The 15,645-nt window shown below is 44.2% G+C and overlaps 1 protein-coding gene across 1 annotated transcript in view; it reads right to left on the bottom strand.

Annotated features, from left to right (window-relative positions):
* MRPL24 (mitochondrial ribosomal protein L24) overlaps positions 1 to 15,645 on the bottom strand; it is a 74,033-nt gene that overhangs the window by 33,888 nt on the left and 24,500 nt on the right. The window contains exons 2-3 of the mRNA XM_086943717.1: positions 14,133 to 14,317; positions 4,606 to 4,701 (exon numbers count right to left, since the gene is read on the bottom strand). Of these exons, the coding sequence (XP_086799843.1) occupies positions 4,606 to 4,701; positions 14,133 to 14,315 (279 nt within the window). The 5' untranslated portion in view covers positions 14,316 to 14,317. The remainder of the gene's footprint in view (positions 1 to 4,605; positions 4,702 to 14,132; positions 14,318 to 15,645) is intronic.

A 15,645-nucleotide genomic window follows, 5' to 3' on the forward strand; every position in this document is an offset into this window, starting at 1 on the left:
TACATATCCTGGCAGTGAAATATTTCCAAAGCCGTCTTTATACTGTGGCAGGATGCCTCTCCCCTAGAAATGCACTGGGTTACATTATATAACACCTCAATGTATAACTTTAGTTTGGGATACGCTAGAGCCATGTTTCAAGGACTCCAATGAATAGGAATTTAAAATCCAATCCAATGCCACTTTTAGAAGAGTGGGCATTTTCCTGCCTAAAAGCCTCTAGTAGCCTATTCTGAGATAATCCCAAAGTATCACCTGCTAGCCTGCTGAAAGGAGTGAATTGCCCTCAGGAACAGAACTAGAGAGCTTTGTCTGGTTGGAGGTGAGACCTCCTCCTCCTGACAGGATAGCCTGTGGAATGTGACACCCAATTGAACAAGCTTCAAAGGGGCAACCTTTGGCAGAGGCAGATGTAACTCACATCTAGGTCTGCCTTTCCCTACCATTGGTAGTTCGAAAGGCACCAGTCTCAGTTTGGGGTGGGGGGTTTCCCAGAAATGGTTTTGTTAGGGAGTTCCTCATTTCCCCAGACACACCTCAGGGGTGTGCCCAGGGCTCTGACCAAGGGAAGAAAATGTCTGCCATGCTGGATTTTGGCAGGGTACTGTGGGATTGTGTATGAAAAAGCACCCAGGAAATTATGCAAAAGTGGGTAGGGTTGCCCCCACTCACAAGCTAGTGCCAAGCATAAAAGTAGGGGACCAGGCTACCTTCATCAGAACAGATCCATGAAAAACACAAGAACTGCACCTTCTGAACCAAAGGACTGGAACTCAAAAGAAGGACTGAGCCTGCTGTTTTACATGTGGAGAGAAACCACAAGAACTGGACCTCCTCTCACTTTACACCAAGACAGAAGAGTAGTTTCCAAGGGCTAGTTGTCTAGCCTCCTTGTAAGCTCCAGGAACAAAAAAGCTGCATGAAGCCAGCAACACAGAGATGTCTGTCTGTCAGTTGCACATGCTTTTCCCTTGGCCCATGCTGGGGCCTTCTGGAAGATTGAATCCTGACTCAGCAAGTGGTGCCCATAAGGTCCAGGACACTTGGCTGGCATTAGATTGCAAAAGTGAACTTTCATTAAAGACCTAGAGGTTACCACTGGACCACCGCAATAGTTGCATGGGGGTTGGATTTAACTTGCTGGTTTGTACTGCTGAAAGCAGCTCGGCTTTCATAAAAGTTTTGAAGTCTCAATGTGGACGATTTCACCAGGACCAGCACTACGCAGTCGTCAGATTCAGCCGGCAGCCTGCACAGCTGACAAGAAAAATCCTCCACAAAAAAGGGTAAGTCAGAAGGTTAACTTTTCACTGAAGAAAACTAGTCCTTGCTGTTGGGAGTGTAGGGTCTGCTTCCTATGGTTACCCCCACTTTTTGCTGTGATTCTCTGGTTTTCCGACTTTAGTGTGGCTGTGGATCTGCTAATCAGGCCCACAGCCCAGCTGTTCTCTCTCTAAATTGATACCATATACTTTAGGTACATACCAGATTGGTTACTGGGTCACCCTTGTGAGCCCCTGTGTAGTGTACCATAGGTACCCAGGGTATAGGTGCAGCTTAGGCCTGCCAGGGGTGCACCATGTATCTTGTCACCCCTCGTTTGCCTTCCAAACTGACACCACAGGTCTGTTCACACAGCCTGGGTAAAGTGGTGTAATCACCCCTTACTTAGATATAGTATACCTATATCTATATATACATATATACACATATACACCTATAAGTCACTCCTATGGCAGGCCTTAACAATCCTGGAGGCAGAGTGATTGGTTTTATGTGAGATGGTGCCCTAGCATGAGCTGAGGCCCTCTGCAGCTTTCAGAACCATCTCCTTAAAGCTGTTCTATGGTATAGCCATACCATATACTCTTATGTGCATTATAATCCTCGTGGTTAATGCTAACTTTGGTTTGGCTATATCAAAACATGTCGTGTAAGGTGTCAAACATGACGTGTAAGGTGTCAAACACTTTGGAATACTACCCATCCGGAAGTCCTGGTGGCGGGGGTAGCATTCCACCCTTCTAGAGGGAGCAGACATGTAGCTACTGGTTTACCCGGTTAAAGTTAAACATAGCCTCAGCATCACAAAATGGATGCTGCTGCCACAGGCACGAGTCTGACCTCCTGTTGCTGGACGAAACTCTGGCAGGGGAGGCTTGGACAATAGGTTTCCTGTCCAGGGAGGTGCCAGCACCTCCCCAGACAGGCTTTAGTGTATTGGGGCAGGGAGGGCTGCAGTCAGTGAATGCTTTCCAGACACTGCCTGGGGCACACAAGGTGTTCCATGCATTTCCCAGTTCAAAGTGGTTGCTGGGGCACTCTGCCCCAGCTCTGGCGCGAAACTGGACAAAGGGAAAGGAGTGTAACCACCCCCTTCCCAGGTCCACCCATAGGAGGGACCTTAAGGATAGTCCAGCCCCTAAATTAAGTATAAGTATAGGAGCCGTGTCACTAGGACTTTAGATTACCCTGGATGAAACTTTGAAACATACATCCTGGACCTTCAACATTCCATTTCGACTGGAAGACGGAAAACATCTCCCTTGTGGTCAAGGAGTGACCACCCTGTTCAAACAGGCACCAACAGCAACTTTGCCGGTCTGCATTTTCGAGGCTCCCGCCGGATCCCGAAGAATCTGCGACACAGGACACGGACTTCCAGACATCTCTGACCCCTACCTTCGCTCACAGAAAAGCTGAGACCGGTGGTGGACACGAGAGACCTGGGACCGTAACTCCTGGACATCCTGCATTTTGCAAGCTGCATTCACTTCACGAGGTAACTCGAAGTCGTGAATTGGGGTGCTTGAAGCCCCAGACCTAAGCACCATTTGGACTGAAGCTCAGAGTCCCCCACTCCATGAGTGACCCGTGGGCCCCGCTTTAGCATTTCAGCTCGACGCATCTTTGCGGTTCCTAGTCCGTTGGCTAGCGAGCCCCCCGAAGACTTTCCTTTACATCTAACTTGCTTTCCTGGTTGCTCCAGGCTTACTCCAACTTCCCTACAAAGGAGAAGTTACTCAGTCGTTGCTGGTCTGCTCCGAAGTGAATCTCGTCATCCTGCGTGGGTTGCGTTTGCCAAGGCCTGTTGGGTCCAGTCCGGATACCGACACCGCAGTCAACTAGATCCTTTGTGGGACAGCTCGAATCCAGCTCCTGGTTGTCGTCGACGCCTCCTGGTCCTCGTGGCTGAAGAGACAAACTTCACATCTTCACCTGAAATCATCCGACATCTGGTGGCATCTTCCTATCGCCACCCTGGTCACTGGCAAGTGACCCAGACTCTTTCCCTTCTGCTTTCAGGTTCTATAGATCTTCGATCCACCCTTGGATCCACCCAGACACTTTTCCTCTGGACACCTGCAGCACTTCTTTGCAGCTCTCCATTGAAAACGACGACAAAACGCGACACGAAAAGACACCTACGCACCCGGCATCCCTGGGTGAAGTAACATGAGTACTCCGGTGCTCCCGTGGGTCTTGACTCTCGAAGTGTCCTAGTTTAAAACGGTTCAATCATACTCCATCCAGAAGTGTCCTTAAATTGTATATTTGTAACTTCTACGTTTCCCGTAGAAAGTCAATAAGGAGTTGTGTTTAGAATGAATACATATATATTGGATATATACCTTGTGTGGTGTCCTTTAATTTGGTAATCAAGGGATTATAATTGGTAAAACAACTTGCTTAATACGCTCTCTGAAGTCTTAGCCTGATGACTGCTGGTCCATGCTACCACTAGGATAGCTTTCTATAAGGTTGACATTACAACCACCATCAATAAGGGTCGATTAGACTGGCGCAAGGTGCCCACTAGAACTAATGGACATCATATGCCAGGCTAACTTCTCACACTTGCACCTGACCAATACTCCATTGCGGATAACCGTAACTTTGGACTTTGACCTGGTACGGCACAACCAGATACCCACGGGAATTCGGTCTCATTCCCCTGATCAGATTTCTGCCATGTTGGTGCCTATTTGCTCAGTAAAATTAGTACCAAATTCATAAACTAGAATAGGATTTTTAATGTGTTATGTTTGACATATCTGTGTTGGGTTCTGAAAAACGCTTAACACTTGTTTCCTTCAAGTTAAGCCTGACTGCTTCGTGCCACAGCTACCCAGGAATGAGTAAAATTTTAAATTGAATTCACCTAACTGGACCGGATACAGAATAGTAACAGTATTACTTGATGTAGTCTCACAATTACCCAAACTAATGATCTACTTTCTCACAAAAGGCAGACGCTGATATTAGTATTACACACAGTGACCACCAATAAGTAGAAAGTAAAAATTACTTTGGAAATTAATTACTACATAGGAAACAATTACACAACCTGACATCAACGAACAATAAATTACGGAAAATAACGAAACAGCTGGTAGAAGCACAAGGACATTTTACAGTATGTTCAAAGAAAGCAAAATAAAATAGTTCATGGATTCCAGAAGGGCACATGTGCCTAACATTGTGCTCATCACTTTGAAGGGAATGTGCGCTGAAGAGACCAAAAAGTTTTTAAGTGACAAAAACGCTGATTGGACATGCCGATTAATGCAAAAATGGACTCCCTCTTGATGAGAACCCTCTTACCGTATTTAAACCCTCTACAACAACCCAATTGCGTTGCAGGATGACTTGGCTGATCTTCCCTTGCTTTCCGATATCTTTTCCAGCAAGAACTTCCACCTGAAAACAACCCAGAGAAAAATCTGATTCAGCAGAGGAAATACCCAGTGCCAAGATGATTTCTACCTTAAAGATTTCACAGGCAACTAGGAGGTTTATGGACAAAGACGGGATTGTTGTTGCAACAAAATTTCAAAGGCTAAAGTCATGCAAGGGGGATATAGTGAAGGTTTGAGATCAGAGGCAAACATCTGCTGCTTGAAGGTACAATATGTTCACATCTCGACTAGTAAAGACCAAAGCACCCGCCTTTACTTAACCTACAATTGTTCCAGACTAACCGATTCAATGAAAAATAATGCAGCTACTGTTCACAGCTAATACAACAATGGCAAAAGCAAATGCAAATAGACATGTTCTTCAATTTACAATAGAATAATACACTGAACACAAGGTTTAATTTCACTTACTTCTTTGTTGGGGTACTGCAAATTTCACACTAGGTGAAGGTTCAAATCCCTATGGAGAGATATTACCCCAATCATCTCAATGACGATTTATAGATATCTGCTGTAATAGGTATGGCTGGACTGCAATCATAACTGAATGAACAAAGGCCCTTGAACCAGAAGTCTTCTTCACACGCTACCCGAGTGAAGTGCCTTGTAAAGCCTGAGAAGCTGAACTGCAATGAAGCGTCCTTTCATCTGTGTCGAAGGTGGAGGGAGGGGTTGTACCCAAAGTGAAGTGCTACCATTCATGAAGCACCCGACAAGAGCACTCTCATGCAAAGGAGATTTTGGTTCATATGTTAACAGTCCCTAATGCTACACTGTTGTCATGTTAAAAGCAGTTCTTTGGGATACTAAAAGAGGTGGCGGAAGAATGAAGGTCTCCTTCCTTACTGAAAAATTCAACAGGTCTCAGTCTCTGAACTTAATTTCAGGCCTGTGTTTCCTACAGCACCCGTGCACATCTAGCCGTCCACATCATGTTCACCTTCTTACAGTATAAAATGTTTGGGCAAAGATAACCCTGTGCTAAGCTGCTACCAACTAGACCGGAACCCAATCAGGTTGAAACTTTAAACATATAATCTTATCCGTAGGGAGCTATGACAAACAGATTTCAATATTACAAATAAATTTACAATGTGCATTTATCGAGTTTCAATGTGATTTAATCTCAAAACGTTTTTGAACAAAAAGTTTGTCTTAATTTTCTTCTTTAAATTCACAGTTTGGAAAAGGTTTAAGTATATAAAGTTCCAATAATGCCAAACAACTAATTTTTTTCAAGAAGTACTTTTAATTCAGTCAGCAGAATATCATGTTCACTATACATTTTTCAGCCAACATGTTTCATGGCAGAACATGCCACTTCTTCAAGGATGAAATGTAAGAAATGACAAAGTATATCATAATATTTGTAGGCATTTGGATATTTGCTATTAAACAAAAATTCCTGACTGCTAACATGCATGGTTAAATACCGCATGAAGTCTTATAGATATCATTAAACCTAATGTTGCCACATTCCCAACTTCCAGAGTTAGATGCAACATAAGAATCCCAGAGATCCTTCAAACCATTGTTTCTATGCAACTTTGAAGGTTTTAAATTTACATGTTTATCCAAAAACTATTTGAAGACAATATTACATTCGAAAAAAAACCTTTTGTGTTCCAAACACTCATATGTATTTTCAAGAAATACTCAGGAGTACATGGTCAGTAGGATAATTAGAGAAATTATGGTTAACAACTCAGTTAGAATCTTGATGCTTTTGGGTTTTGTGAGTTTGCAATATTAGTTTGGTCTCTGAAAGATGTCCCTACTCACCTTATTTTTAGATGCAAAAGCGAGTGTTGCAATATGTAGTCCTCTTGCTAGTGGCGAAAGTAAGGCTACCTATGAAGTTTTACAATTTCTTGATTTTCACTTTCTCAAATTCTGGGGTTTTTCTCTGAATCTTGTGCATTTTCTTTCCTATATGTGAAATTAGTTCAAATCCAAGGGCCTGATTTTGAGTCAGGCAGTCTATGGATCGGCAGACTCGCTGTTGTCCGACTGCTGGATTAAGACTGTCTGCGTCGTTCCTGAGGTGGACCGTCGGTTGCAGCAGGAAACTGCAGTTCCCTGGCGGTGGCGCAGCGGAGGGGCAACGCAATATGCTGAGCAGGACGGTCGCAGTCCCACCGAGCATATTTAGAGTTCCTCCAACGCCTGCTTTTTTATGGCGTGAGCCTGCCACAAAAAAGGCAGGCAGGGGGGGAAACTACAGGGCCCCTATGCCCCCCCACCATGGGGGTGCATTCAGTGGGGCACATGTGCCTCCCCTGTCTGCTTGCACCCACCCCCAGTTCCAGCACGGCATAAAAGTCACAGTCCATGCCGTGCTGTAACATTTTTGCCATTCCCATTGTGGTGCCCTTTTCAGGGCACCACCGTGGGAAAGTCAAAAGGACGGTCCACCTGCACACGTTCAACTCGTAATCAAGGGGCAGTCTTTGCGCGGCTTTGGCAGTTCTGTGTCGCCCCTTACCCTCTACAGTAACTATAGAAAATCATACCTTGGGCTTTTCATAATCCTTAGTGGCTCTTACAGGAAAGGAGAGCCACTAAGATTATAAAAAGGTACAATTGTGCACAAGACTTCGCTGCAAAGCTTTTTTTTAAAGATTCAGTGAATGCATTTTGCATTCTTGTAAAATTTCCCAAGGAGGGAGGACCCACCCGAGATATAGGTATGATTTTCTGTAGTTACCGTAGAGGGAACCGAAAATGTCATTTACAACTTTTGATCGAAGGACTTATAGAAATAGAAGGGTTTAACTTATGTTTGTGTTTACCCCAGAGGGTTATTTAAAGACCTGTCGAAAATGAATCCTTACTGAGCCTGGAAAAACAAATTCACTGGACCTTGATATAAATTTAACCAACATTATATGAAGGAGTTTTTGCTTTTGCTTGGCGAGTTTGAATACATTGACAAACCACTGAATGTGCGAATGCAGCCTAGCATGAATATTGGTCTTGGAGTTTGCAATGATGAGCGTGAATATTGGTTTTGAAATAAGCAATGATGAGCATACAGGTACATTGCTGTTGGAGACATGTGTCATGAGTTGTCTATGATGAAAGGTGTTGTTTATTGTAAAACACTTCTATTTACTAGAATGCACTTCTATTTACTAGAATACTATCATTAAATCATTGTATTGAAACAGGATTATGAAGAGCTTAGATAAACATGTTGATGTTAGTCCATGTGTAATAATAGGTGAATGTGTATGTTTTTATACAGGTTTTTAATGTTAGTTATGTTTATATGAGAGATATCTTTTGTTTTGAAGAAGGTTTTGTAGAATGTGGTTCACATCTGTAATCAACCACCAAAATGCCTGATTTTTTTGTGTGCTAAATTTGGAAAACACATTGGCACAGTAAATGTGGTATGTCAATAATCATTTGTCCGGAATGTTGTTTCAAACAAATTCGCAAAAGTGAAAGACAGATGCAATTGTTTAGTTCTCTCTCCCTCCATTTTATGAATGTTTTGTTGTAGTGACACAAAGTTTGTCATGGGGGTGTGGGGGGCAGGGAGCGGTTGTGTTGAACCGTGAAGCACCATATATACTCATTGGTGCATGTTCGGCCGGCCTCAGCATTGGTGGGGGCTTTGGACTCTTGCCCTTAGTGTCATCGTCGAGCCCCGATTTGGGATTCCTGCTGGCTGAGGTGTGTCGGTGAGCGCTTTGCTGGGGACGTTCACGGAGGGGAAGAGGCAGCCTGGTGACCTTGAGGAGCGCCCTCCCCCCTTTCCTTGCATCCTCACTGGCCTTTGCCCCTCCAGGGCCCTGCGGGGTCCGTTGCGCCCAGGGAGCCTCTGGCCGGATCGCTCCAGCTGGTGCTGACCTCGTCCCTGCCACCCTGCCCTGTATCGGTGGTCACATCGGGCCACGCTCAGGCGGTGGAAGTGGCGGCGCTGTGTGGGGGCACACACCAGAGGCGTCCACGTGTGCTTTGGCTGGCTCCTGTTCCAGGGGGACGCTGGCATTGGATGGTCTTGCGCTTTTTCTCTCCCCCCACCTGTTTGGCACCTTATCGGCGGCAATATCGGACTGTGGACGTGGTGGGGGTGTGTGTGTTGTTTGGGGTGCTGCGCTGGGGGTCCCCCTGGCCCTGGGACACAGAGCTTTCTATGTTGAGGCAATGGCCCTCTTCCATTTTCAGGGGCTCCTCGCCCTCCTACACGCATTCCGCGGTCAGGTCGGGCCGCATTCGCAGTAAGTAGGCCGGGGCCCCTGCAACATCCGGTGGAACCCAGCAGGGGGGGCACAGTTGGCGAAATGGGCCCCAGATTGCTACGCATCATGGAAATATTTGGAGAGACTTCCGGCCAGTTCATGAGCACGGGTAAGTCCGTATTGTAGACACTGGGGCATCCAGTGGGCCTGGGCCTCTGCAGTGCAGGTCACCACAGTCGGCATGAAATATTTGGGTGTCTTTTTATCTGGTTCGGCAGGCGAGTCTTGGGGCAGAAATGTGACACTGATCTGGGTCCAGGTGCGCAACGAATTGCGAACCTTGTCTCCTTTCTCTTCTGGGTCGGTCAGCTATCTTTAAAATGGTTTTGTTGCCGTGGTGGTTGTATCAGCTGCAAAATCATCCCTTCCCTGTAAAGCCTTCTTGGTTCCGCCAGGTTAATTCGGTTTTGGGACAGTTCCTTTGGGCTGGGAAAACACCTAGGGTGGTGCTCTGAACGTGTTTCCAGTCCACGTATTGTGGCGGACTGGCCACCTCAGACATTCAAACCTATTATGTGGCATTGCAACTACTGATATTGAATGAATGGTGGTATGGGGACCGCTCGGATCCGGCATATGAAGTGGAACGGTGACAGATGGGATCTTATTCTCTATACACACTTTTGTACTCTGCCTCTTTTCGCAAGACTCTGCCGTTCGCAACAAGCGTAGTTTTCCAGTTGTGGAGGCGGGCCCTGCATGGGATGGGCTGGTGGGGCAGGCTGACACGGGAGACTACCCTGTGGTCCAAAGACAGGCTGACACAACTTGCTGGTCTGGGGGGCTTCTGTGACAATATCGGGATCTCTACCCTGGGGAATGTTATGCGAGGCACAGTTCTCAAATCGTTTCAGGACCTTCGGCGGGAATATCAGATGCCGAAAACACAATTTTTCAAATACCTGCAGTCCAGACATGCCATTCTCCCTAGTATCGTGGGGTTGGATTCGCTTCCAAAGTATTTATGGGGGACCTGCACGACCATAAAATCCCTAGGATATACCAAACTCTAGTGACAAATAGTCCCACCACACTAGATAAACTTAGGGGGAGGTGGGAAGATGACCTGGGTCCCATGGAAGAGGAGGACTGGACGGAATCGCTGGCGTCCCCTCGAGGCGCAGCGATAGCCACGCGTCTCAAGTTGATCTATTTAACTATCTCCACCGGGTGTATTATACTCGCGTCCGGCTGTGGAGGTCTGGTTGGATAGAGACCCCGGTGTGCCTGGCTGAGGCTCGGAGGAGGGTAATCTCTTCCACACAATCTGGCAATGCATGGTGATAGAAGGGTTCTGGCTGAGAGTTTTGGCCTGCCTTGGGGAGGTCTTGGGGTGCGAGCTCCCTTACTCCCCAAAATTAGTACAGTTGCATGTAATGGAGGGGGTGGGGGGGGGGGGGGGGGGGGAATATTTATAAACATCATTTGACGATGCTGGGCTTTACGCTGGCTAAACAGGACATTGCATGTAGGTGGAAGGCTGGGGCTCCACCTCCACTTTCAGCATGGAAAAATGGGTTGACTTTAACATGGGCTTGGAGGTTCCCATTTTTCAGGCACATGGGTGCCTGATGAAACATTACAAGATCTGGAAGAGGTGGGCGGTATATCGAGGCTTGGATCTGGGGCCCCCTGTTGCGAGAGATGTGGCACTTGAGGGATGAGTTGGGCGGGAGTTGTCGTTCTGGGCTTGTCGGGTCATACAAAGGGTGTGCTTCATGTGTGGGCGACTGTGTGCAAATTTTGGTGGTGTACAAAGACAGTGCGGGGGATTATGTTTTCTTATAATTTCAGGGTTTTTTGTGTATCATGTTTATGTGAAACGTCAACGCAATATGCTATGTGTAATAAGTGGCAGGTTGTCTCTGGGACAATTGACGAAATAAAAATTGTTGTAAAAAAAATATGCAAGCGAACATTAGATATGTTACGTGATAGCATTTTGAAACGCTGACCTCAACGTTACTTTTGTAAATAAAATATTTTAGATTATCAATTTGTGATTTTTTGGACTGAAGTGTGATTTTGGCACTAAATCCTCGTCTAAATTGGGCGAGGATGTGAGACCTTATACATTTCCAGAAACTGAACCTTTAGGCTTCCTTTGAAAAAAAATGATTTTAAGAGAACCTGGGATTTTTATTGTAGATCTAAAAGCACCTAAACAACTTAACGATCTACACTCCGAAAGGATATTAAAGCATGATGATTGAATCAATGAAATATATCTTGACGATATAGGTAAGCAATCTGTAGAGTGACTGTCCATTTACAAGACATGGGGGCAGAATGCAAGACTTCTAATAAAGAGTGGATTATAATAGCTATAGTAATTTAGAACTCTTAACATACAGGAAAGGAAATGAGTAAGCCTTAGAGAAAACCCTTAGAATTTGAGAATGTGAAAATCAATAAACTGCAAAACTCTATAGGCACTACTGACTACATGCAGCAGAGAGCTACCTCACTTACCTATAAGAAATTGATCAACAATCTGAAGGACCCCACAGTAGCGTTACAAGAAAAAAGGGTGGGAGACGTAGGAGATATTGACGACTCAGAATGGAATGAAGCGCTAGCATCCCCAAAACAAGTGGGCATATCGGCGAAATTCAGACTAGTGCAGCTCAAAATCCTACACGGCATGTACTACACACGGTGCATGCTACACAAGATACATAGAGCGCCGCACCCCTTCTGTCTGCGTGGCTGTGGAGAAGAGGGTACACTGTACCACACACTTTGGGAATGTCACCACATAGTAGTATTTTGGCAACAGGTCATGCGCACCATCTCAAACACTACAAATCTCCATCATCCCTGAACCACGCAAATGCCTATTAAACATTTGGGAACGGAACGATCTGAATAGATATGAACTGATATGGGCCACGTTAGCTATCATGGTGGCAAAAAGAGACATTGCACAAAAATGGGGAGCTCCAGAAATACCCACAACATCCATGTGGAGTAGGAACATGGACTTATTGATGTTTACGGAGAGAGAGGTATATGTGCTTAGAGCCTGCCCCCATAAATGGAACAAAGTGTGGTCCGCTTGGAATAAGTACAGAGGAGAGCTGTGCGAACCTTTACCTGAGGGTGACGAAATGAGCTCGGATGAGGACGAAGAGGATGTATAGAGGGCGCGGATGGGTGACACAGCACATAGAGGAACTAAGAGAGTGACCGTGAGTGCGGCATGACTGGTGAGTGCATCAAGATACACAAAGGCATTAAGCAGTGGAGGGAGGCAGGCATGGAAATGGCCGGTGGGTGCACATAACTATTTGAGCCGCAGTTTTGAGTTATATTCAATGAAACAGACAACATATGAATATAAAAAATGGTAAGACCTAATAACTGTTAAACATGATTTAGAGGATGATATGGAGAAAATTACTTTTTGGTGCGCCGCCGGACCCCAGGGTTGTCGGCCTTACGGCTGTGTACTAGTGAACAGTGTGTATGTTGAACCCGATGGGTTGTAGGCCCTGGTATGTAACTATTTCCTCTGTAAACTCATTCAATAAAGGTCTTTTATAAAAAAAAATTATTTAAAAAAACGCTATAGGCACCCTTACTTTCGCTACTAACAAGAGGACTACATAATGCAACACTTCATTTCGTATCTAAAAAATAAGGTGAGTAGGGAAAGTTTTTAGAGACCAAATTAATATTGCAAACTCACAGGACCCAAAAGCACCAAGACTCTGAGTTAGTAGCAAACATTTCTATAATTATCCTATTGATAGACAATGTACTCCTGAGTATTTCAGAAATATGGTGGTTGGAACACAATGAAGGCGTTTTCTAATAATGCAATATGGTCTTCAAATAATTTTTGTGTAAACACGTAAATTATCTTACACTTTCTTTGATAAGTCAAATGACAATCAAATAGAACCATCAAAGTTCCATAGAAACAATTGTTTGAAGGAAGTCTACGAGTCATTATGTGGCAACTAACTTTGAAAGTCACTAATGTGGCAACACTGGGTTTAAACACATGAATGAGTCTTAATGCAATATTTAACCATGCACAACAACAGTCAGGATTTTTTGTTTAATAGCAAATATCCAAAAGCCTACAAATATTGTGATTAAAATGTTCATAATTTGTTAAATTTCAGCCCTGAAGAAGTGGAATGTTATGCTGTGAAACAGGTGTTTGCTGAAAATGTGTAATGCTGACAATTACAGATTAGACTGAACATGATATGTGGGGACTGAATTAAATCGGTTGAAAGTACTTCTCAAAAAAAGATTGTTATTGTAATCAGTGTATTCGTTGTTTGGAATTATATATACTTAACTTTTCAAAACTGATTTGAATGAAGTAAAACAATGCTTTAAAACTTTGGGAATAAATCACAATGAAACTTGGTATATGGATATTGCACATTCATTTGTAATATTGAAATCTAGTTTTCATAGCTCCCTATGAAAAGGATTATTATACCTTCCTACAGTCTCCCGATTAAATTGCCTAAACTGGAAGGAGGGACTAGTGATGTATTCCTGTGGGAGAAATATGTACAATGGAACTCCTGTACTTAATTCTGGAATGATACAGCCAGATTCTCGACAAAGTCTATTAATGAAGTGTGGAGGTTTCAATAGATGTTCAAGCTCCCTTAATTTACATGCTAATATCCTAAAAGACTGCTCACTACTCTTATCTTATATCAGTGCAGGGTTGGTTTCTGCCCAAGTTTACATTTTTAATAATCTTCAAGTTGAGTTTAAAACCAGGGTAAACAAAGGTGTACACTTGCTGGTGACTATTTTAAATATACATGGATAGTGTTGAAAAGAATTACTGCCACCATCACTAAACCAAATAAAAGACCCAATTTTGCTTTGTCACCCCACCCTCAACATAGTGTTCAACGTGAATGTAAACATTCGCTTTTCCATAGTCCCGAATACTGCACTTCTGCTGCTTCATGTGTGCTCCCAGTTTTAGCAGATAAGAGGATGGAAACATAGGTATATAGCATTTTGTTTAGGATCTTCCAAATTTGGTGGCATATGCTACACCATGGAATCAGTCCCGGCTGGCTTTTCCTGTCTAGGCGGGGAGCAAGTCAGTTACAGAGACCCTGGTAAAGATATACTCTTACCACCTTTATGGCACAGTAAATCCTTGCCCAATGTTATTTGACTACACAATACTCACTGTATCACCACGGAAATACTCCCAGTCCTCTTTGGCTATAGGTTCCACAAACACCTTCTTGCGCATCTTGCCAGGTGGGTTTTTCCTCTTGGCTGCCAACGTCCAGGGCCGAGACATTCCATAACGATAGTTGTGAGGAAGTTCGACCTTGGCAGCCATAGCCAAAATGGCTGTCAGACGCATTTCTGCAAAAAAGGCAAGAACATTTTCAATTATTTGGCACCTTCTGCTCTCCACAAGTGTTTTCGCATCAAACAGTATTTCAAGGATACATTTGTTCAATCAAGCTAAAGAGTTGTGCCAATTTTTATTCATTAAATATAATTCACACAAAGAATAACAATGGCTGAAGAATAAAAGAATGCTCGTTTAATTCACACATCCCACTGTGGCCGGAAGCGCTCATTTCCTCTTTGACCTGGTCTGCGATCTAGAGAAAGGAGTGCCTTATGAGGGAAACTTTAGTGCAAATTATTCAAGCTTGTAAAAGTTTCAAATTAGTAAAATAGAATCAAAGTTAACAACCAATGAGGAACATCACCTTGAAGATTAAGAAGCATATTTCTGCCTAGAACACTCCTCTACATTGAGATGTTCCACATGTGTACCAGGGTTAATTCTTGTGCACTTGCATTGGAAGACATCTTAATCTCAATATCTAGATCCCATTTAACAAGGTTGGTGCCAAGACCAGAAAAACAAGCATTGGCATAGCCAATAGGTCGCGCCTTTGGGACCTTGTAAGTAAAAAAAAAACTGAAGTGTGAGACTTCACGTTTACATTTACTACTTCCTAAATACAAAGTAAATATAAACGTGGTCTTATACTTCAGTTTTTTTTTTTATTTACAAGGTCCCAAGGCGAGACCTATTGGCTAGGCCAATGCTTGTTTTTTTGAAGAGGAGCGTACCGGCACTTCTTGAGAGAAATGCAATACCTTTAATTGGAGAGTACCGGCACTTCTCAGAAACAAGCAGGTACTCTACTAAAGAGTACCTGCACTTTTATTTTTCCATTTCAAGCACTGGTCATCAGGGCCGGACTGGCCATAGCGGGCACCGGGCAATCCCCTGGTGCGCCGCACAGGTGGGGGCCGGTTTTGGGCCTTCGAGGGACGTTTTTGCAGCATAGCTGCAAAATCAGCCCTGTACCAAAATCGGCCGCAAACCGGCCCCGGCAAAGAGCTCGGCGGCACCTTCAAGACTTTCCGTCATAACAACTAGGAAAATCTACATTTTATGGCAAGACCGGAGGCTCCTATCATGCTTGTTTAAAGCATATTAATCACCAAAGAAGCTACAGTATCAATAGGTTTGCAGTAAAACATTATAAAAACACGATCATTGGTCCAGTCTGCTGATCTCAGAATGTCCTCAAGACGGGAGCCAGCCCAAAAGGCTTTAGAAGCCATGGCCCCTCTAGTGGAGTGGGCTCCGAAAACTGAGACATCTATGCCCACGAGAGATATAATCCAACACACCCACCGGGCCAGAATAGCAGAAGAGACAGGGA

This window comes from Lissotriton vulgaris, chromosome 11 (assembly GCF_964263255.1).
Source record: "Lissotriton vulgaris chromosome 11, aLisVul1.2, whole genome shotgun sequence".
Lineage (NCBI taxonomy): Eukaryota > Metazoa > Chordata > Amphibia > Caudata > Salamandridae > Lissotriton > Lissotriton vulgaris.